At 45.8% G+C, this 24,303-nt stretch overlaps 1 protein-coding gene and 1 pseudogene across 2 annotated transcripts in view; both read right to left on the reverse strand.

Annotated features, from left to right (window-relative positions):
• The window catches only part of PNPLA1 (patatin like phospholipase domain containing 1), a 43,066-nt gene extending 42,346 nt beyond the window's left edge, over positions 1-720 (reverse strand). For both annotated transcript variants that reach the window (XM_021665595.2, XM_021665594.2), the window contains exon 1: positions 62-720. In XM_021665595.2, the coding sequence (XP_021521270.2) occupies positions 62-266 (205 nt within the window). In that variant the 5' untranslated portion in view covers positions 267-720. The remainder of the gene's footprint in view (positions 1-61) is intronic.
• Positions 721-8,866: 8,146 nt separating this feature from the next.
• LOC105723511 (nucleophosmin-like) lies at positions 8,867-9,816 on the reverse strand (annotated as a pseudogene).
• Between the last annotated feature and the right edge of the window lie 14,487 nt (positions 9,817-24,303).

A 24,303-nucleotide genomic window follows, 5' to 3' on the forward strand; every position in this document is an offset into this window, starting at 1 on the left:
GCCTCCATGGAATCCCCCCAGAGACTTTCCAGGGGACCCAGAACACAGGCCTTACCCTTACCCATTTCAATCCCGCAGATGGCCAGGGCAGCGATCACAGCACCTGCAGATGTCCCTGCGAAGCGATGGGCCGTTTCCAGCATCCGTGGGGCCAGATCCCGCAAGGCGTCCACGGCCCCAGCCTGGTAGAAGGAGAGGAATCCACTGCCGGAGAACGAGATGGAGTGGGGGGTGTCCGGGTCCCCCTTGAACACCTGTTCTTCCATCTCCTCGGCCTCTGGCTTTCCACGGAAGGAGGAACCACCCTTCAGCACTTGCCTGCCCAAGCCTGGGCTGCCGCTCCCTGTAGGAACTCCCTGCCCCGCTTCCCTGCCAGCCTGGAGCCTGGAATGTGGCTGTCCCTACCCGGTCTGCTGGAGCAACCACAGGCTGCTCAGGCGGCTGCCTCGGGCTGTTAAGCTCTGCCAGGAGGCAGCCCCAAAAGTTGGAAAGGGGCCCCAGGACAAGATGCAGAAGGCCTCCCTGGTGTGTGAGCAGGGTCCTGATCCTGTGAGCCCCTCGCCGGCTTCATTTCTTGGCTACATTCATCTCGGGCACGGGCTCCTCAGCCCTCTGCCCATCCGTGGTACACAGAGGCGTGTTCACTGCTCCCCACACAGGGCCATGCCCAAGGAGGCGGGCTCTGCCCAGCCCTCAGCTGCAACATTCAGTTGCAAAACCTCTGTGATGGTTATCGGGCACCTCCCTCCCTGACATGCTGCTTCGGCAGTGAAGGGCTTCCAAGCTCGCCTCCCGTCAGAAGGATGATACTCACGCTGTCTCTTTTGGACGGGTCCCCCAAAAGATATGCCCCTTCTGGGGTCCTTCAGGCCGTGTGGTATGTGTGATGTGTTACACAAGCATTTTTATTTGTTCTTCTTACGGAAGCAACCCTTTGTTTATTCACTTGTTTATTTACATGTTAGCATCGGCCCTGGGTAAAATTGTCGGAGAAGTTTGACTTTGGGGGATCCACCCACCACCGCCTCTGCACCTCTCACTGTCTCTTCTCCTGGGCCCTTCACTGACCCCATGACCTTGGTCAGTGCCTTCTCACCAGGCCCCAAGCCCTCATGCTATCTTCTAAGTGTTCAGGAAGAAATCAACCTGAAATCTAGATCATTGTAAGTGTGTGAGGCTTCGTGTTGTATGCTCCACTTCCCACTTAGAAATGAGAAGTTTGAGATAGCAGTGTTTAACCCCAAGGATGAGCAGCTGGCGAGGTCACCTGTCGGGACGTCGGGGTCAGGGAAGAGAAACGTTTTGGTGAGGGAGGTGGACCAGGGTTAGCTCCAGGGGCCACGATTCCGCCCCCTGAGGAGCCACATAATGTGGTCCTAATGAGGAGGAGGAGTGGTCCTCACACCCGAAAAATGTCCCCTCATGGAGATATCACAAAGAAGGCAAGATTGCCTCTCCCTACTCCCCTCAGAGACCACACAGCAACAGGAGCAGAATCAGAATCAAGACACCAAGACCTCCACCAAGTGCCAATCCAGCTCCAGCCTCTCTGTCAGGATGAGATATCAGTGGCGTTCCCGCCCCTGGGGAGCTCACACCATTCTGGTGGACTCGCTGATCTATATGAGAATTCCACAGGGAGGGCAAGGCCAGGCTTCAATTAGGAAGGAGTTTTCTAGGCCAGGCACAGTGGCTCACGCCTGTAATCCCAGCACTTTGGGAGGCCAAGGCAGGTGGATCATGAGGTCAGGAGTTCAAGACCAGCCTGGCCAAGATGATGAAATCCCATCTGTACTAAAAATACAAAAATTAGCCAGGCATGATAGCACAGGCCTGTAATCCCAGATACTCAGGAGGCTGAGGCAGAAGAATCGCTTGAATCCAGGATGTGGAGGTTGCAGTGAGCCGAGATCACACCACTGCACTCCAACCTGGGTGACAGAGCAAGACTCTGTCTCAAAAAAAAAGAAAAAAAAGGAGGGAGTTTTCTGTCTTGGGTAGGTAATTCCAGGCATATAATTGCCTCAGGTTGAAAAGAGACCTTTAGATTAGATGTGTAACAGATAAAATGTGTGTGTGTGTGTCTGTGTGCGCGCACATATGCGTGTGTGCGTGTGTGTGCAGAGATCTGAGGCATTCTGCTGGGGTGGGGGCGGGTGTGTCAGGGTGGAGTCTAGTCAGCTTTTGGACAGCAGAGACCCTATCCCCTTCCTGGGAGGTCAGGTCAGCTCCAGTGAGTACTTCGTGCCCAGCCCTGTGCTGGGGCCCCGGGGACAGGAGTACATAGAAGCTCCATCCTCAATTCAGACACTTGCAGGCTTCTTGGGAATGAGACAGGCAAATGTGAAATAAGCAGAGAACCATACAAGGCAATCTATAATTAAGTACTAAACGGCGCGGGGCTGAGATTCCTGCCAGAAAAGTTAAGAGGCGGGACCGAGCATGTGGGCTGGAAAATCTGAGGAGCTGTGCCGCGGAGCTGTGGGCTACGGGGCTGGAGGCAGCGGGGAGGAGCAGGCAGGGCACTGGGACCAGGCGCAGCAGGAGCCCCTTACACAGGAGGGGAGGGGTGTCCTGGGGCCTGTTTCACAGGACGAAGGGCTTTGGATGAGAGGCCTTCCAAGTCATGACGTTGGATCCCAGCTCTGCTGTTTACAGGCAGTGTGGCCTTTGCATGATCTCTCTGGACCTCAGTTTTCCTCATCTGTGAAAGGGACAATACTGTCATTCCTGTGCTGCCCAGTAGCTGTAAGGCTAAAGGTAATGGCTGTAGGATGCCTGGCACAGGGCAGGTCTGTGGCTACCAGAGGGTAGTAAGAGTCAAGGCTTCTGGAACAGATGGACCCCAGAGTTAAGGTAGAATAGAGAGGCAGGGTCCAAAGGGGAAGGCTTGATCTACATGAGACATGCAGAGGAGCTTGGAGGGGTCTCAGGCAGCGGAGCCTTAGAAGGAAGATATGACTGAGGCTGGAAGCTGAGGAAGGAGGATGGTGGTGGCCAGGCCAGGGTGGCAGCTGCAGGAAGACAAGTGAATGAAGTTATTGCTGCAGAAGATTCTCAGGGGCAGGGACTGCTTGGATGGGCAGGGTGAGTCATGGCGGAGGCCTCGCTTTTAGCCTGGGGGTAGGGAGGAGTGGGGCTATCTTCAGCACAGTTGAGGAAACTGGGACAGACCTGGGGAAGCTGGGTGGAGGATGATTTTACTTTACAATGCATCTGAGATGACAGCAAGACATTGGCGCTATCCACGGAGGGGGGTGGCGGGGGGATGGCACCAGAAGCAAGGACAGAGACCCCTGCCACTGAGGCAGCAGAGAAGGGCAAGCAGGTGGAGGAGGGCATGGGGTCATGCTGAAGGGAGGACAGCTGTGGACAAGTTTCTTTTTCCGGGTCATCCCAGTGAAACAAAAGCAAGGCCATCTGCTGTACATGGGCTGCAGGCACCTGGGGGTCCTGGGGACCCACCACCCCTTCAGAGATAGCACATCCTGACATGACCTCTGTTGTCCCCACCTCCTCGGACCTGGCTGACTTGTATGAACACACATATGTTTCTGTTCCCTGTGGACGTGGAGACTGCAGTGCCGCACAGCCTCTTCCATGCAAACACGCCAGCCAGAAATCCATGACTGTGCCCAGGAAAGCCGTGGAGGAGCTGCTAACCTGGCCCCTAGTGGCTGGGCCTGGTAGACTGGTCTCCACAGCTGATAAAGGCTGGGGAGCAGCAGGTCTCAGCCTGTCCTCTGCTAGCTGCTAAACTCTTGAGAAGCTTCCTCTCATTCGCCCCCGTTCCTGACCTTCTGCTCATGCCCTAAGAACGTCAAGTAAATGACATCGAGGAAGACTGGATTTCCAGCATTTGACTTTTAGTCATCTCATGATCTTTGCAGGTGTTTTTTAACTACATTAACACTGCTTGTATGACTCATCAGTCCCTGAGGAAATCATGCGCGAGAAACAGATTGCTTATCACACACACTTCCAACAAAACAACCCAAAATGAATTTCTATAGGAACCTGGACTCCCTATAAGTTTAAGACATATGAAGCCGCCTACGATGGATACTGGGGAAAAAGATGCACATTGATTCCAGATTGGCTTTGCCTCATGGGGTATCCCCCTCTGCTTACATCCCGAAAATGTTAATTTAGTGAAGAACTCGGTGGTTTCTTGATTCGGTAGAGTAGGAAGGTCACAACATTACCCATGAATATTCATGCCAAAACAATGTCACTGGAATCTAATTGAGGCCTAACTTCCAGCTTACGGTAAATAAGAAGTACAAACAATCAGACAAATGGGGGTGTGAACAATCAGACAAATGCAGCCCGTGGGAGGCTCGCAGAGACCATTGCTGGCACCAGCAGCCATCTCCAGCCCGCTTGCTCCTTGCCCGCCTGCAGGTAAAGCAGCTGAAAAGCCTGGTCCTTGGTTTCAGCTAAGGGTGAATCATGAGTTCATCAGGCCCCATTCCCCTGGATAATGAGAAGTAACAGGGACTCTGCTGGGTGGCTTCTTAGATTTTCCTCCTTGATAAAAGGAAAAAGGCACATAGGGAGCCCCTTGTAGCCCCATCCCCCTTTCTTCCTGCCAGAGACACTGTCCTGGGAGCACATGGTGTGTGGCTCTATGACAGTTGTTTTTCATCCATCAGGGGAAATGTGGCAGACACACTCAGTGTATTAGTTATCCATTGCTTCATGACAATTTACCCTGAAACATGGCACTTTTTTTTTATTATTGTACTTTAGATCCTGGGGTACATGTGCAGATCATGGAAGATTGTTGCATAGGTACATTCATGGCAAGGTGGTTTGCTGCCACCATCCCCCCATCACCTATACCTGACATTTCTCCCCACGTTATCCCTCCCTCACCCGCCCTCCCACTATCCTTCCCGTAGTACCCCCCCAACAACATGGCACTTTTAAACAATAAGAATATATTATCTCACACCATTTTTGAGGGTCAGGAAACCGCAAACGGCTTACAGGTGGTTCTGACTCTGCATCTCTCAAGGTTTCATTCAGGCTGACAGCCAGGGATGCAGTCATCTCAAGGCTCATTGGAGCTAAAGAACCCACTTCCAAGCTACCCACCTGGTTGCCAGTGGGTATCAGTTCTTGGTCAATGTTGACAAAACTTGCGTGCCTCATGATGTGGGCCTCTCCACTGTGTGGCTCACAACTTGCAGATGACTTTCTTCAGCAAGAGATGAAGAGAGTGAGAGTAAGAACGAGGGAAGGAGAGCATGTGAGCCCAAGACAGAAGCTGTAGTCTTTTATAACCTAATCTCTGATATAATTCCATCTATATTCTGTTGGTCACATAGACCAGCCGTGGTAAAATGCAGGAAAGGTGTGACTACTAGAGGGTGGGTATTACCGAGGGCAAATTCGAAGGCTGGCTAAGGCACCGAAAATCGGATAAGAAAAAGCCTGTGTCCGTGCTGAGATTCTTGTGTGACTGCAACAACCCCCGCCACCATTTGTGTGTGTGCGTCCTGTGATGTCAGGTAACTCAATGTCTTTGTTTTTAGTCACTGTTCACTTGATATTTGTTGTTGAAAACCTCATGGCCAATGCAAGGGCTCTAAAATACTTCTAGAAAAATGTAGCCCTTAATTTAAGAAGAACGAATGAAATATGCCCTTTGCTCTTAGTAAAAACAAAAGAAATACTTTAAGGGATAGATATTTTGTTACTGTAGATAAAATAACTGATTCATAAAAATTCTGAAAAACTTAATTTGAAAATTTGTATTTTTTAAAGAAATTTTTTATCAACTTATTTTTGTTAGAAACCAAGAAGTAGCCAGGCACAGTGGCTCATGCCTGTAATCCCAGCACTTTGGGAGGCAGAGCTGGGTGGATCACCTGAGGTCAGGAATTCAAGATCAGCCTGGACAACATGGTGAAACCCTGTCTCTACTAAAAATACTGAAATCAGCCAGGTGTGGTGGTGACACATGCCTGTAATCCCAGCTACTCGGGAGGCTGAAACAGGAGAATTGCTTGAACCCAAGAGGTGAAAGTTGCAGTGAGCTGAGATTGTGTCACTGCACTCCAGCCTGGGCAAAAGAGTGAGGCTCCCTCAAAAAAAAAAAAAAAAGGTAAAAAAAAAATTTTTTTCTCTTCTCTACCCCTCCTGAAAAATAGAGTAGAGTTCTGATAATTTTTTTTCTTTTCTTTCTTTCTTTCTTTCTTTTTTTTTTTTTGTTTTGAGATGAAGTTTTGCTTTTGTCACCCAGGCTGGAGCCCAATGGCACAATCTCAGCTCACTGCAACCTCTGCTCCCGGGTTCAAGAGATTCTCTGGCCTCAGCCTCTGGAGTAGCTGGGATTACAGGTATGCACCACCACACCCGACAAATTTTTGTATTTTTAGTAGAGATGGGGTTTCACCATGTTAACCAGGTTAGTCACAAACTCCTGACCTCAGGTGATCTGCCCACCTCAGCCTCCCAAAGTGCCTGATTACAGGTGTGAGCCACTGTGCCTGGCCCTGATAACTAATTAAACAATCCTCCAATGTAGCATTGGCTTTTTAAGGTGTGTGACTTAATTTTTGAATCCTTGACCAAACCTATAGACATACCCATGGTGGGGGTAGGAGTGTTTAAATGTTTCCAAAAAGTCAGGAATTTCAAAAGACACAATGTAAGGAGAGAGGAGAAGGTTTGACACAGCTGAGATGGACACAGTTGAGAAGCTTGCTGGTTTCCTGACCTGTTGTTATTTGTAGAACCTTGAGATTATTCATACAGCCTAAATAGTATCTTTTCTCATAATGAAAGAGCTCTAACATAAAGTACCCAAACTGGTACAGCAAGCACTCATGTACCCACCAGCCAGATTGAAGAAATCTTAACATTTTGCTGGGCGCAGTGGCTGACGCCTATAATCCCAACACTTTGGGAGGCCGAGGTGGGCAGATCACCTGAGGTCGAGAGTTCGAGACCAGCCTGACCAACCTGGAGAAACCCCATCTCTACTAAAAAATACAACATTAGCCAGGTGTGGTGGCGCATGCCTGTAATCCCAGCTACTTGGGAAGCTGAAGCAGGAGAATCTCATGAACCTGGGAGGCAGAGGTTGCAGTGAGCTGAGATCGTGCCATTGCACTGCAGCCTGGGCGACAAGAACGAAACTCCGTCTCAAAAACAAACATTTTACTACATTTGGCTCAGTTATTTCTGTGGTTTTAAAGCAATGAGACATCACAAGAAAGGTGAAACCTCCTCAAAATATTTCCTAATCAATGTCACCCTTTACTTTCCCTCCCATGGAACTGTGTTCCAAATTGAAGGGACTCTTTCCCTTCCATGTTTTTATACTTTTAGTACATGAATATGTTTTATAAACAATATATGCTATTGTTTTATAAATCTTTTAAAATTTTTTACATAAACAAATACATTGCATTTATTTTGCAAACTGCTGTTTTTAAGCGGTGTTATGATCCCTGGCTCTAGTCTTTTCCACTTTCCTGCTTTCTGGTGGCCCATTCTGAGACCGTGGGACAGCATATGTATCATTCTCCTCCTGATGGACATTTGGGCTGTTTGCAGTGTCTGGCTGTAACCAGCAATGCCGCAGTGAACACTCTTGTGTACATCCTTCCTTGCCCTGCATGGGAATTTCTCAGGTCACAATGTGGGTTTATCAATGGTACCCACAGGAATTCAGTCAATGGAGGTGACTGAGTTACCACATGGAGAGGCTAGTGCAATTGAAGCGATTTCTATTACAGGTACTTACATTTCTTCACCATGCAGGACCGTATGGGGAAGCCTCAGTTTCGGTCACAGGGCAGAAGGGATGCAGAGGGGGCACAGCTCAGAGGCTTTATGGTGTTTTCTGTGGGAAAGGCAAGGCGAGGCAGAGAAACAGCTTAGGACTGGCTGGTTCAAATCAAGGTGGCAGGGTTGGGCCACAGGGGTGGTCTGTAGTTGACTGGTGCCTGGCCCTGGGTGATTTTGCCTCTAGGAGTGGAAGAGCCAGAGAGAGGAGGTGAATCACAGCATGGGCTCTGGAAGGGCTAGTTTACCTATGAAAGGTGCCACTGCCCCACCCACCCCAGCCCTCTGCTATCTCTAAGAATGGGGTAGCCCTGGGAGGGACAGCCTCATCCCCATCAGCGAGGCCACGAATGCCAAAGCAGCAAGAAGTCACAAAATAAGAAAGCACGGTTAATACAGTGGACACCTCTGCAACTCTCCAAGGAGTTGCTCAAGTGCTCTCTAGAGCGGGTGTGTCAGTTTCCACTCCCACTGAGTGTTTGTAAGAGATCTAATCTAATAACAAGAGAGTCACTTCTCTTGTTATTACCAGATTGAAAATATTTTGCCTGTCTGAGGGGTGAGAAATACCATCTCACTGTTGTTGTTGTTTAATTTATATTTTCCTTACTTCTTGGTGAAGCTAGGCATCATTTCGTATGCTCATTGGTTGTTCCAGTTTCCTTTCTCTGAATGGCTTTTTCCATTTGGGAATACAGGGCAGGGGGTGTTTGTCTTTTTGTTAATAGCATGTAGACTTTGGTACTAATATTGGCTCCGTTGAATACATTGCAAATATCTTCGCCCGCTGTGTGGTTTTTTATTTTTTTATTTTTTTTTTATTAAAATACTGTTTTATTTCACATGTATATTTTTGTCTCCCCACCATTTCCATGTCTGACCACCACTACTATGTCCTATCATAACATTCCATACATACTTAAAACCAAGCAAAGGGTGGAGTTCCATCTTTAAAAACTACAGGCATTTTGGACAACACATTCTTGGCAATGGTATCTGGACAACATTTATCAAACACGGTAGGGAAAATTCTCACTCTGCATCATAAAAAGGACAGCCAGATATCAACTGTTACAGAAATGAAATAAGATGGAAAATTTTTAACAAATTGTTTAAACTATTTTCTTAAAGAGACTTCCTCCACTGCCAGAGATCTTGAATAGCCTCCTGGTCAGTCATCCGGAAGCAATTCTTCACATAATTGATGAACTTGGCTTCCACTTTGGGAAGAGAACCACCTTTTTCTATACTTGCTTGCATTTTTGCTTTAATGTCTTCTACAGAACTAGGTCCTTTTGGTGTTTTAGGAGTTTTTTCCTGTTTTTTTGAAGGATTCTTGTCCTTTTGATCTTGGCGTTGATGGCTTTGAGTCTTTTCCATTCTGATTTGACTTTTGTGAATTTTTGGCTGGAGTATCGCGTATAGATTTCTTCACTGGCATTTTTTCTTCAGTTTCCTCATCATTGAAATCATCATCATCATCATCATCTTCATCATCATCATCTTCATCATCATCATCTTCATCAGTAGCAAATTTTACTTTTTTCTGTGGAACCTTGCTACCACCTCCAGGGGCAGACCGCTTTCCAGACATACTTAAGAGTTTCACATCCTCCTCCTTCTCATCTTCTGACTCTGCATCTTCCTCCACACTAAGTGCTGTCCACTGATATGCACTGGCCCTGAACCACACTTCAATCGTAAGACCACTGGTGGTGTTATTTCAAAGCCCCCAAGGGAAACCGTTGGCTGTACAGACATTTTCAAAGTTGCCAGTGTTACTTTAATTGGACTGCCTTCGTAATTCATTGCCTCTGCTTCAACAATGTGCAACTCATCCTTTGCACCAGCTCCTAAACTGACCGTTCTTAAAGATAACTGGTGCTCATTTTCATCATTATCCACCTTAAAGTGATAATCTTTGTCGGCCTTTAGTTCACAACCAAAAAGATAGTTCTGGGGCCTCAGGGGGCTCATGTCCATGTCCATCGAATCTTCCATCGGGTGGCGACACGCACTTAGGTGGAAGAGAAGGCGGACGGAGATAAACGACCACTGCTCAAAAGAACAGCCGCGCAGGACGGACTCACACCAGGCATGTGGTTTTTTATTTAACATTTTATTTAACATTTGTGTCTTCGGTGATACAAAAGTTTTAAATTTTACTGTAATAAAATGTATTATTCTTTTCTTTCACAGTTTATAGTTTTGTGTTTATGGTTTGCTTTAAAGGCATCAGAATGCTGTCTCATATAAAATAAAATCTTGTTTATTTTAAATGATTTGACCATCGAGCCTAAGCTATTCTTTCAGTCTCCTTTGAAAAGCTGCAGTTGGGTGGGCCGTTTGGCACCATCTATTTAAAAATCAATACTTGCAGGAATTTATCCTACAGAAATACTCATAGGAGGCTTCCAAATATATATGCACAGGATTGTTAAATACAACATCAATTGTAATAGCAAAGATCCAGAAATAACCTAAAAATGTATCAATGGCAAGCTAGTTAAATGAATGCTGGTATAGCCACATAATGCGATTCTCTGCAGCTATTGAAAAGAATAAATAATTGTGGATCTGGATGTGCTCATAGGGAAAGTTCTCTGAGACATATTGGTAAGGAGGAAATAGAACAATAAAAAAACAAGGAGTCAAGCAATATAGTATGCTACCGTTTATGTCTAAAAGGTGGGGAACAGCGTCTCTATATATATGCATGTAACATTTCAGAAATAAAACTGCTGAGGATGGTTACCTCTGAGGAGGGGACTGAGACTTGTGGGTGGAGGGAAACTCATTTTTCACTGCCAGCCTCTTGTGTTGTTTTCATTGTTGCTTCCACTACAGTAAACAAAGAAGAATTGCTGTGGATGGTCACGTTTTCTGTGCGCTGCTATTTGCTTTGGCATTTGGAATATTCTGAGGTGAAGAGGGCCTTTTGTTTCAATAGCTATGAAGAAATTGAATTATTAGAAACGGGGCAGGAGGTTTCATAACATGTGCTGCGTAGCCCGGTCTGGCTGATGAGATGTAGGCTTGCTGTTGTCTGGGGGCCGAGGGCAGAGAGGGAGCAGTGGGGGATGGGAGGGTTGTCTGTGGGACAGAGGTGGGGTGAGACGAGGTGGGGGACAGGGGAAAGTGGGTTGAAGGGGGACAGGTCTGAGCCAGAGAATCAGCCTGGGCTTCTGTAGCCCCAGGACCAACTGTGTGAGGTCTGGGTCACCCCTAGGCTCTCAGTCTCCTTGCCCTGCCTGGCTGCAGGGTTGGAAGAACCTCTGCACCCGCTCCCCAGTGGTGGAGGACAATCCCGATCTCAAAGGTTCTGGCAGGCGATTCTCCCTAGAGGGAAAAAAGCCGTGCGCATCCTGGGAAAATGCTCATCCAATAAATGAGAAATAAAGGCACCCTCAGTTTACCCTTGTTAAAGGAAGAGAAAGGGATCAGGTCAGCACCCATGGAGCAAAGACAAGATGTGCCGCCAGGGATAAGTCACAGGGATGAGTCCAGCTGCCTTTCTCAGGGCGGTACAGTGTGACCACTTAGGGAGCCCAGCTCTCTTAGTTCAAGACACAGGTATGTTAGTTGCTCCTTTGACAGGTTATTTAATATCTCTGTGCCTTCGTTTTCTCATCTAGAAAACGGGAAAATAATTCGACTTGCCTCCTAGGAGTTCATCCTGGCACATGGCAAGTGCTTACAAAGCGTTAACTGATTTTATTCTTTATTTCTCACTTTTGTAAGTTCAGTGCGGCTGGGGCCCTAGGACAGTGCTATGGTCAGTGCATGAAGATTGGAACTATGCCTGAGGTGGACATATGTTCACCAAATTCACAAGTCTGATGAGTAAATTGTAACCTAACTTACTAGTTTACACTGGCCTGAACACGTAGGTAAGCCCATCAACACCTTCCTCCCTTTTCCTCATGTGGCAGCCCAGACTGTACTCAGAGGCTCTTTGGGGGATGGAAACACTTCCGTGACTTATTTACTTCCCTGGCTGTTCCTGCGGTTTGACTGTAAGCCCTTTAGGGGAAGACACTTTGGCACACAGGATTGCCATTCATGGTGGTCAGAAAAATACCTGTTGAATGAGTGATGATCATCGCAGTGCTCTCTGTCATAGCAAAACACTGGAAACAACCAAAGTGTCCAACAACAGGGATCACAAAACTGAGCAATCATTAAAAATGATCATTAAAATGATCATGGCCAAGCTTGGTGGCTCATGCCTGTAATCCCAGCACTTTGGGAAGCTGAGGAGGGAGGACTGCTTGAGCCCAGGAGTTCAAGGCCAACCTGGGAGACATGGTGAAACCTCATCTCTACAAAACACACACACAAAATATTAGCCAGGTGTGGTGGTACATGCCTGTGGTCCCAGCTACTTGGGAGGCTGAGGCAGGAGGATCTCTTGAGCCCGGGAGGTTGAGGCTGCACTGAGCTGTGACGGCACCACTGCATGCACTCCAGGCTGGGCGACAGAGCCCACACCCCACTCCCTGCCCCAGAAAACAATCATATGGAAGATAGAGAAAATGCTTGTGATGTAATCTTAGAAAAACAAAAGAAATTAAAATAATCGAAACAGACCTGGTGTGGATTCATCTGTATGATATTTTAAGTGAAAAAACAAGGTTCAGAAGAGGGTGTATAATATGCTAACATCTGTGTAAAAAAGGGGGCAAAGAACATAAGACTTCACTTGCAGAGATAAGGATAAACTACCTCTGAACGAGCCACAGAGACTGAAGACATTGGTGGCCTTGAGAAAGGGGACCGAGAGATGGGCAGTTGGGAAACATGTCCCTGACAATACTTTTGCAACTTCTGAATGTTGAACCACGTGAATCTGTTTCTGATTCAAAAAATAAATAATTTAAAACACTTTCTGATACATAGCAAAGTAAAATAAATGTACTTTTTCAACATATTTCTCAATTCTAAGGCACATATTTTCCCCCTACATTGTAAGGTTTCTGATATTGAGATGTATCTCACCATCAATGGCATTTTCTATTTTTTATCTTTATTTTTATTTTTTAGGGACAGGGTCATATTCTGTCACCCAGACTGGCATGCAGTGGTGTGTCATAGCTCACTGCAGCCTTGAACAAAGGAGTTTAAGAAAGAGCAGATGAAAACAATTCTGGCCAATAAGACAGAGAATAAATATGTGGAGGAATTCTGAGAAAGATGTCTTTGGTCTTTAAGAAGACACTAACAAAAATTTTGCATTCAGTAGTGGCTGAGTATCTCCCATGGGACCACAAAACTCCCACATGTCAAAATTATAAAAAGCAACTATGAAAGCCCTGGAGAGTGATCAAAAGACATGGATATTGGAGGGGAGTCAATACTTGGATGAAGGGAATAGTAATGAATTAAAAAAAAAGTTTTGTAGGTTTTTGCTGAGGGAAGCCCCTAGTCAGGGACATGTGGGGTGGTTAAAACTAGGATATAAAGCTCACACTTGTACTGGCACGAAAAACCAGAGGACAGAGTTCTGGTGACTACACAGCTGGAAAATAAGGAAGGAAATCCTGGAAAGGAGAAGGAGCCATAAATGAGTAGCCTCAAATTCTGTGTATAGACCCTGCTCAAATCTCTGAACCCCACATGTGTGGGACAGACTCCAAGCTGCACAGCTAAGGCTAAACGATCTAAATTAAGATTTCAGTTCCCAGCCAGGTACAGTGGCTCACACCTGTAATCCAGGCACTTTGGGAGGCTGAGGCAGGAGGATTGCATGAGCCCAGGAGTTCTAGACCAGCCTGGGCAACATAGCAAAACCTTACCTCTACAAAAATAAAATAAAGATTTCAGCTCCTATTCAGCAGAGAGAAGACAGCATTTGCAGTTTGAGAGTTCAGCCAAGTTAACTGCTAGCTAAAACAAATAAGCACAAACAGTAATACTTTTCAGAAGAACAAAAGGAATAGAGAGTCCCTACATTGTATATTCACAACATTCAGGAGATGGTTTAAAGATACTTGACATTAGAAGAAATAGAAAAATGTGACCCATACAAAAGAGAAAAAGGATCAATGGAGAACAACCTGAGATAACCCAGATGTAAAAACTAACAGACAAGAATTTTAAAGCAGATATTAAAACAATTTTCAAGAACATAAATGAGAATATGCTCACAATGAATGAAAAGATGGGAAATCTCAGCAGATGAGCAAAAACTGTAAAAATACCTCAGTAGAAATTCCAGCACTTAAAAATACAACATCTGAAAGAAAAAGACAAGCAATAACCCATTTTTTGCCTTTGGCTATCATCAGGATGTGATGTTTATTTTGCCACAGTCATCTTCCATCATAAGGACAGCCATCCTGAGGACAAGGCCTATGTGCTGTGCCATCTATGGCAGAGCAAGAAGATAGACAGAATCTGAGTCTTTAATCATGTCTCTGAGCCACTGGATTAACTAGAATTTCCCTGCTGCCAGACTTCTTGTATTGGGAGAAAAGTAAAATGCCCTTATTTAAGCAATTTATGTTTGGATTTTATGTTACTAATAGGAGAAAGAAAGCATTGTTAGGGCTCAGAAAATGATACCCTAAAATATGCTGTTTGGGACTTCAAACTGAGAGTACCTGGGGAGCAGCAAATGCAGGGAAGGGTTTTCTCTGAAGGCTTTCTTTGAAGGCTTTACCTAAAGCCTCCTCTGGAATCTTCAGTTCTGTTCAATTGCTGTGAATCCCTTCCCCACATATTTCATCTGCTTGAGGAAACTGATGCATATTGCAAGAGGGAAGACTAGAGTTGACACCACACCCAGAGCCCAGTTGTCCCAGGATATTGTCTGTTCTTTGGAACTATTCATTTCCCCTAAAAATCATTTACTCTTCTAAAATAGCCTATATCCCCTCACTTCCTCTCCCCTACGAAGAGGGTATCTAAGCTTTAATGATCTTGCTCTTCTTTGAGTTTTATGCTTTGTGTGGCTCCCATACATTTGCATGTTAATAAATTGGTATGCTTTTTCTCTTATTAGTCTGTCTGCTGTCTGTTTATTTCAGACAAAATTATCAAACCTCAGAAATGTGGCGGGTAATTTCTTACAGCATCGTAAGTGATAATGCTCTCAAGTAAAGAATTTGGTTTAATTTGTTTAACTCCAGGCTCACCAAATGTATGGGACTACATCTTTTTTTTTTTCTAAGATACGTTGTCCCTATGTTGCCCAGGCTGGTCTCAAACTCCTGAGCTCAAGAAATTCTCCTGCTTTGGCCTCCCAAAGTACTAGGATTACAGGCATAAGCCACCATGCCCGGCTGACTACACCTTTTTAAAGTAAGATCTATTGACATATCAAGCACACTTAGGAAAATCTTGTGTAGATTCTAGTTTCTACCTTAAAAATCTACATTGTTGGGCCAGGCGCAGTGGCTCACGCCTGTAATCCCAGCACTTTGGGAGGCTGAGGCGGGTGGATCACGAGGTCAAGAGATCGAGACCATCCCGGTCAACATGGTGAAACCCCGTCTCTACTAAAAATACAAAAAATTAGCTGGGCATGGTGGCACGTGCCTGTAATCCCAGCTACTTAGGAGGCTGAGGCAGGAGAATTGCCTGAACCCAGGAGGCAGAGGTTGCGGTGAGCCGAGATCGCATCATTGCACTCCAGCCTGGGTAATAAGAGCGAAACTCAGTCTCAAAAAAAAAAAAAAAAAAAAAAATCTACATTGTTCAATTATATCACCTGTAGGCTACTGAAGGCCCAGGCTATTTTGACTATATAATAAATGAGGTACACAAACAACTGGTGACAGGAAGTCTGCTAGGAATCTACTGTTAGAAATTTTCATATTTGCAAATTACTGGAAACCCTTGTTACTCAAAATGTGGTATGTGAACAGCACCATCTCAGCCCAAGCCCAGACCTACTGAATCTAAGATCTGCATTTCAGCAAGACCCCTCAGTGTTTCATATGCATGTTAGAATTTGAGAAGGACTTCTGTAAACTATAAACTGCAATAGAGATGTTAGTGGCACTGTTATTAATGAAAAAGCTATTAATAATCATTTCATAGCCTGCTTTTTCAGAGACCTTCACAGAATCATCTCATTTGGCTTTCACAGCAATGCTGTCAGTTGTTAGGTTTTTTTTTTTTTTTTGAGATGGAGTTTCACTCATGTTGCCCAGGCTGGAGTACAGTGGCACAATCTTGCCTCACTGCAACTTCTGTCTCCTGGGTTCAAGTGATTCTCCTGCCTCAGCCTCCCAGGTAGCTGGGATTACAGGCGTGTGTCACCACACCTGCCTAATTTTGTATTTTTTTTAGTAGAGACAGGGTTTTGCCATATTGGTCAGGCTGGTCTTTTTTTCTTTTTTTTTTTAGACGGAGTCTTGCTCTGTCACCAGGCTGGAGTGCAGTGGCGCAATCTCGGCTCACTGCAACCTCCGCCTCCTGGGTTCAAGCAATTCTTCCGTCTCAGCCTCCCGAGTACCTGGGACTACAGGCGTGTGCCACCAAACCCAGCTAATTTTTGTATTTTCAGTAGAGATGGGGTTTCATCATGGCCAGGATGATCTCGATCTCTTGACCTCATGATCTGCCCACCTCGGCCTTCCAAAGTGCTGGGATTACAGGCGTGAGCCACCACGCCCGGCCCAGGCTGGTCTTAAACTCCTGACCTCAAGTGATCCACCCACCTTGGCCACCCAAAGTGCTGGGATTAGAGGTGTTAGAGTTTTTTAAACCCCTGTTTATAGAAGAGGAAATAAGATTCAGGCAAGTAAAGTGATATATTGTATTGAGTTATGATTCGTCCCGTAGTTGAGAAAGAAGTTGCAATTCATTGTCCAGGTACTATGTCATTGTTTTCAATGATGCAGGCATTTGATACCCAATTAAACTCGGAGGCAAGCCTCTGCCATCCCATTGAACATCCTTTTGTGGTCTCTACTAGGATCGTGCTCCTCTCTCAATGCCCAGGGCTGTCCTGTGCCCCAGAAAGAGAGAAGCGATAATCCAGTTCGTACAACCAGCCACTCCTGTCTGTCTACCAAGGGCTCAGAGAGGTCTCAGCCCCTGAGAGAGGCCTGAATCCAAGGCTCAGAGTTAAGTAGACCCAATGGCCACAATAACAAATTCTTGGTCAAGAAAACCAGGCTAGTCCCTACAGTAGCCTGCAAGGACTTTTAAACTCCAATTAAGATGGCTTTCTTTTCTTTTCTTTTTTTGAGGCAGGGTCTTCCTCTGTTACCTATGCTGGAATACAGTAGTGCAATCATAGCTCACTGCAGCCTTGAACTCATGGGCTCAAGTGATCCTCTGTCTCAGTCTATAGCATAGCTGGGACTATAGACTCACCCCACCACGCCCAGCTAATATTTTAAATTTTTTGTTGAGACACGGTCTCACCATGTTGCCCAGGCTAGTCTTGAGCTCCTGGGTTCATGTACTCCTCCCGCCTCAGCCTCCCAAAATGTTGGGATTACAGGTGTGAGCCACCACACACATCCTAGGATGGCCCATTCTAATCAATTAGGGAACCAAGACCAGGATGGGATTAGGATGTGATTGAAAAGAATTATGATTAATGAGAAAAGAACAGAAGCAATTAGTTTATAAGAAATTTAAGTATTATTTAAAGGTTTACTTTTAAAAACAATTCATGATGCATTCTTTACTTGGCTATTTAATGGTTGGCTAGCTGTTTAATAAAGGGTTGCAATTTTGTTTATTTAAAAGGTGAGAAAACAGATTGCTTTCTAGCTCAGTTAACAGTAGCTACAACTTTAGCTCTGTATTCAGACCATATGACCTTGGAACGGGAGCAGCATACCCTGACTGTAAGGAATCTAAGGTGAGACCAGTGCTGAGGGCTAAGTTCACATGGTGAGAACACAGCCGAAAGATACATTAACTTCTTCCTGTTCGGGTGCCAGTGTTGCATTTTAAATGTTAAGCAAAATTCTCATGCACAATGACAGAACCATTCTGAAAAGCAATTTGCTGTTTATCAAGAACTCTGGCCAGGAGCAGTGACTCACATCTGTAATCCCAGCACTTTGGGAAGCTGAGGCAGGAGGATCACTTGAGGCCAGGAGTTTGAGACCAACCTAGGCAAAATATCAAGACCCAGTCTCTACTAAAAATTATTTAAAAATTAGTTGGGTGTGGTGATGCATGCCTGTAGTTCCAGCTACTTGGGAGGCTAAGGCAGGAGGATTGCTTCAGCCCAGGAATTTGAGGCTACAGTAAGGTATGATTGCACCACTGCACTCTAGCCTGTGTGATAGAATGAGATCCTGTCTTAAAAAAAAAAAAAACTATCAAGAATTATTAACAGTTGTGTCTTAGGTGAGACTTGCTGTTTTCAATATTTCTTTGACTTAGCCCATTTGTGGAAATGTATCCTAATTTCCACAATAATAAGGCATAGGAAAAACTCTAGACAAAAGAGCTCACCGCAGCATTATTTTAACTATTCAAGCATTGTAAACCCACATTAGAGATCACGGGAGTAGTAAAATGTGTATTCACCCAATGCTATGTTGAGTAGCTATATTTTAAATGATGTTGACATTCATAGTATATTTGGTATTGAACTAGATTACCCCTCTATTGTCTTTCTTTTATTTTTAAAGATAGAGTCTCAGTCTGTCACCCAGGCTGGAGTGCAGTGGTGCAATCTCAGCTCACTGCAACCTCTGCCTCCTGGGTTCAAGCAATTTTCCTGCCTCAGCCTCGCGAGTAGCTGGGACTACAGGCACATGCCACCACGCCCTGATAATTTTTTGTATTTTGGTAGAGATGGGGTTTCACCATGTTGCCCAGGCTGGTCTCCAACTCCTGAGCTCAGGCAATCTGCCCACCTCAGCCTCCCAAAGTGCTGGGATTACAGGCATGAGCCACCACGCCCAGCCCTCTATTGCCTTTCTGTCTGTTGGAAACAGTGACTTCCTCTTCAAAGGTTCTGACTGTGCTCTATTCTCAAAACCTAACTTCCTTGTCTCTTTGCCCCTAGTTATAGTAAACAACCTTCCAGCCATTCCCAATCTGTAACCCAAATCCATTCCCAATCTGTAACCCACATCAGTTTCCAATCTGTAAACTACATCTGTTCCCATTCTATAACCTACATCTGTTCGTTATTTGGCACCCTTAGTTGTGAAACTGCTATTTACACTGCTGTAGCCCCCACCCCTGCTCCATTTGAAGTAGCCAATCGGGATCAGCTTAGAGTATGTGGTCTGACCCCAGCCAATGGGGACTCGACACAGTAGCAGGGACTGACTGTGTTAAAGATAAAAACCCCTTCCCTCCTTTGTTCAGTGTGGTCTCACAGTGACCAGAAGAATGAGCAGCACCCTTCTGCAGAAGTAAATTTGCCTTGCTGAGAAATCCTTTATTTGAGTGCTTGTTTTCTTTGCAACTCCAAGCTCTGATTTCTAACGTGTCCAACAGGTGAAAATGGTTGAAATAAAGTTAAAAATGAAAATTGAAAGGCAAAGATTTTTTGTGAAGTACTAGCTATAACATTTGGTCTAAGATATACTAGGAAGGGCTTGCCTAGACATTACTATCTCTTCTATCCACTCAAATCCAAAGCCCAGCTGTGCTTCAAATCCTGCCTTCTCCACAAGTCTTCCCCTGAGTCCTCAGCCCTCCTTTCACAATTTCTACAGCACACTTTGGTCCTCGGATAGGCTGTCCTGTGGAGTTGGTGTCTTCATTAAATACCTGTCTCTTCCCTTGGGCTTCCTGACATCGGTTTTTTGACCCCTGGGTTTTTCGACCCCTTCTGTTGTGCACACACACAGCCCAGCCCCTGAACCCAATCACTCACCAAGTCCTACTGATTCTGCTTCCTGGCTTCCTCACTCCATCCCACCTCTCTGTGCCCTCTGTGAAGGTCTGTGTTGAGGGCTGCCTCATCTCTCACTGTGTTACTGCAGCGATCAATGCTGTCTCTGTTAGGCTGCTTTGGGCTGCAAGTCACAGAAAACTCAATGTGGAGTGGCATACACAACAAGACTATTTGTTTTATCTGGGAGAAAAAAACCCTTTTGAGAAAGCTCTCCAGAAGACTTTCCCTCAGGATCTGCCAGCTCTTATGTTTTCACTGCATTAAAACAACAACTTGCCTGTCTCCCTCAATAGACTATAAACCTTAAAGATGTTTATCTCTTCTTGTGAACCTAATACCTAGAATGGTGCCTAACACTAGTAGACACTTAATAAATATTTGTTGAATGATGTATAAGAGAGGACAAACTCAGCTACAAGGAATAAGGTGCCCAGCTGTCATTGGCTTAAACAAAATAGGTGGTGGTGGTATTTTCACAGAGCAAAAAGTCTAACAGCCAATAACTGCTAGGGTTGGTTTCCCTGCTCAGCCATGTTGCCCAGCACCAAGGCTCTTTCCAGCCTTACACCATGATATTCTCAGCTTTTTGGGCTTTCCTTCCTGTGACGTGCCTCATGATCACAAGACTGCTGCCACAGCTCCAAATAACATACAGTGTTGAAGGTGGGAGAAGCAGAAGGGACCACGGTGGCGGGGGTAGGGCTCTCCTCTTGTGACTGTTGCTTTAGCAGGGAACAAAAGCCTTCCCAGAAGCCACCCAGTAGCTCACATCTCACAGCCAAAGCATGATCACACAGCACAGCAAGGCCAGGAGACAGAATATCTGGATTTCCAATCTCTGTGGCTGGAGATGGCAAGGAAGGGACTGACTGGGAATGGTTCAGGTAGCCAACTGAAAGCATTCACCCAAATGAGGACTACGTGCTTAATAAATAAATATTGGTGGAGGCTCAGATTTTTATGGTCTGGTTCTTTCTTTGTTTGTAATAGCATATAAAGAGCCCTCATCATTGCAATGACTAACCACTATTGAACACATCTTCTGTTCACCCTGAGCTCTGTGCTGAGTAAGTTATGTGAATTTTCTCATTCTATCTTTGCAATCCTATGACAGAGGTAATATCAATCTCTGTTTTACATATGATGATATTGGATCTCAGAGTAGTTAAGCAACTTGCCCAAAACTTACCAGCAAGTAAGTGATGAAACAGGGATGTAAACTCCCGTGGTCAGAGTCCAGGGCCCATGTTCGTATCTTAGAACGTTGGTTAGATCTCAGGGGAACCCAGAGTTTATCAGACACAAACCCTTGACTTCCATGGTGCTGCAGCTGAGGTCCAGAGATGGCTGGTGACCTGCTCAAAGTCATGCCACAAGCCTAGGTCAGAGCCAGGCTCAGAACCCACGAGTCCCCACACCCAGGCCACTGTCTTTTTGTTGTCGTTGTTTTTCTGTCACACTGGGCTGCCTCTATTCGGAAACTCCACATCAGTTCACTCATCTTTAAAAAGACAAAATGCCAAATTTGGAATCCTGTGGACAATTTGGTTAAAAATAGAACTGTATTTGACTTAAGGTTTGGCAAATTAGAACAAGTTGTTTCCTTTTTTGGAGTCGAAACCTGATGATAAGCTGGTTCCAACACTTATTCATCTCAATGGAAACTCCAGTGTGTATCATATTTTTTAGTTCTCAAGAAATAAAAGGAAGAATGTAAGATCAGAACCTCAGCTGGGATGTACTGAGATAACTTCAAACCCCAAGCTCATGACCCAGAAATGCCTTATTAGTAATGCTAAATCATGTCCTGTGTAACACAAGCCTTGGGAAGTCTCTTGGAGGAGAAAGTGTGCAGGTTATACCACCTCCCAGCTGTGGGACCCCACGACTAGGCCCCTGGCGAAAACGAAGCAGCACTCATGGACAGAAGCACCTGGCACGAGTGGGACTCCGTAAGGACCAGAACCCTCTCCCCTTGCCTCTCTAGGGCAGATACGCAGCCAGCACCCAATGCAACAAGCAGAGCCCACCTTGCCCACATCCACCCTGTTCCAGAAGATCAAGTTCTTCTCAATAGGACTCAATCTTTTGGGGGGAAAAGTTTGCTTAAATTGAAAAGTTGGCCGGGTTTATACCTGTAATCCCAGCACTTTGGAAGGCTCAGGTGGGTGGACCACCTGAGCTCAGGAGTTTGAGACTAGCCTGGCCAACATGATGAAACCCTGTCTCTACCAAAAATACAAAAATTAGCTGGGTGTGGTGGCAGGCACCTGTAATCCCAGCTACTGGGGAGGCTGAGACAGGAGAATTTCTTGAACCCAGGAGGCAGAGGTTTTAGTGAGCCGAGATAGAGCCATTGCACTCCAGCCTGGGCAAGAGAGCAAGACTCCATCTCAAAGAAAATAAAAATTGAAGTTATTTTGGTGTGGCATTTAAGACACCTAGAGAGTAAGTATGAGCCCGAGTCAAGCAGGGTTTGAATTTAGGCTCTGTCACTTGCCTAATGTGTGTGGTTATGCAACTGCCTTGTGTCTCAATACAATAGGAGTAATAATAACAAGCCTGTCTCATAGGGTGGTTGGAGGAGTAGATGAGGTGCTACACACAGAGCCCTGAGAACTGCACTGTCGCCCAGGAAGCAAGCTCTGCAGGTTCACCAGAGCCTTGTTGAATCCTTCAATATGTTCTCCACTGCGTTTTTCTTTTTTTCTTTTTTTACCACCTCCCTCCCCACCTCCCACAGCATTGTTCATCTGCGTGTTCAGTGTGGATTACGCCAAACATTATCTCTGCTTCTTTTAAGGGTGTGGACCATCGGGCAAGCAAGTGCATGTGACAACATAGAGAGGGCACAGCACACAGTGGCAGATGAGCTTTGGACTGCAGGCAGATCTGGGTTCCAGTTCCAGCTCTACCAGCAGCACCCATGCATGTGTCCTTCTGTTCTCTGGGCCTCAATTTCCTGTTGTAAAATTCAGAACTTGAAAGAAGTGAGTGGTTAGGCCACTCCTGAGACATCCCAGATAATCACAGCCATCCAAAGGTTGGCTCAGAAGCCTTGAGTAACCAAGACAGCAGGAAGCAACAGTTTAGTAAAGGTTTAGAATCCTGTGATTAGGGCTCGAGAATGAAGAACTCTTCTAAGATCTTCTCCCACACCAAAAAGAGCTAGTTAGGAAAGAATGCTGGCATTCTTTTGGGCAAACTGGAGGATTATTGGGCTTGGCCTCTTCATATCTGCCTCCTCGACCCTCCTCTAGCCCCCTTGGACACAAGGCAACTTCCATCCTCTACTTTTTTTCCAGATACTGTAGTAAACCTGCTCTCAGATCCTCTTCCACATTCAGGGAAAAATTCATTCATCAACTATACACTTCAGTGAATATGCTCGTACTATGTACCAGCTACTCTTTGGGTGCTGGGGCAGAGTAGTGGGGACATAGTCCCTGTCCCCCTGGGGTCAACATGCTGGTGGGGGCAGACAGAGGTAATAAAATAACCAAGTAAGACACACAGTAGAGCAGGCAGAGTCGGTGAAGAGCTGGATCTAACTGGCTTGGGGTTTCGAAAAGCGTGTACAATCCAGCTCAGGCTGCGGAGGGGAAGACATGGACAAGGCAGGGACTAGAATAACTAACCCCGGAATTTAGGCTGGGAAAGGAGGGAGTAGGGATTTGAAAGGGGGTGAGGTCAGTAGACCGTGGGGCCCTGAGGGGGTGAGGGTTCCAAGGCACGTCACGGAAGACAAGATCACTAGGGAGAGGCGGTCAAAGAACTGGGAGGTGAGGCCAGGGTGCCATCGGTGGGCTGGTAAGTGGATGGTGAAACCACCAGGCAGGGGGCAGGAGGAATCGGAGAGAGGACAGGAGATGGGAGCTAAAATCGGCAGGGAGCGCAGAAAGCAGTCACAGCGGTGAGTGTGGGGAGGCTGGTCCTGAGTCTGGGATGGGGCGATGGAGTTTGAGAAGACATATTTAAGAGTACTTCTTAATTTAACATGTGGGAAGAACCCCTTTTGTTTTCATAATTAGAACTACAGAAAGGGACAGAGCTGTTCGTGTCATGAAAAGCAGGCCTCAGCATTACAAGACTGAGAAACACCTGGGAGGATCTTATTTCAACCGCGCTTAAAGCTGTGGGCCAAAGGGATGGAGTCCGAATCGTGCAATTGTGAGTGACTCGCAGCTGGGTGGGAAGGCCTCCAGTTTTTTATGCATGGAGGACCTTCCTGTAGTCTCTGAAATCATACCAAGTAGATCACCACCATTTCAGCCGAGGTTTGGATTACATTAATAATGACAACTTATCAGTACCATAGAACTAATGTAATCGATGGATAGGAGAAGTTAAGAACATGGGACCTGGCCCGGCACGGTGGCTCACACCTCTAATTCCAGCACTTTGGGAGGCTGAAGTGGGTGGATCACTTGAGTTCAAGAGTTCAAGATCAGCCTGGGCAACATGGCCAGGCAACACGTAAAAATATAAAAATTAGCCAGGTGTGGTGGTGGGCACCTGTAATCCCAGCTAGTCTGGAGGCTGAGGTGGGAGAATCGTTTGAACCTGGGAGGTGGAGCGTGCAGTGAACCGTGATTGTGCCAGTGCACTCCAGTCTGAGTGACAGAGTAAGACCTTGTCAAAAAAAAAATCCAAAAACATGGGATCTGTTTAAA

The sequence above is a fragment of the Aotus nancymaae genome, unplaced genomic scaffold (assembly GCF_030222135.1).
Source record: "Aotus nancymaae isolate 86718 unplaced genomic scaffold, 86718_ANA_hifiasm-v0.15.2.pri h1tg000040l, whole genome shotgun sequence".
NCBI lineage: Eukaryota > Metazoa > Chordata > Mammalia > Primates > Aotidae > Aotus > Aotus nancymaae.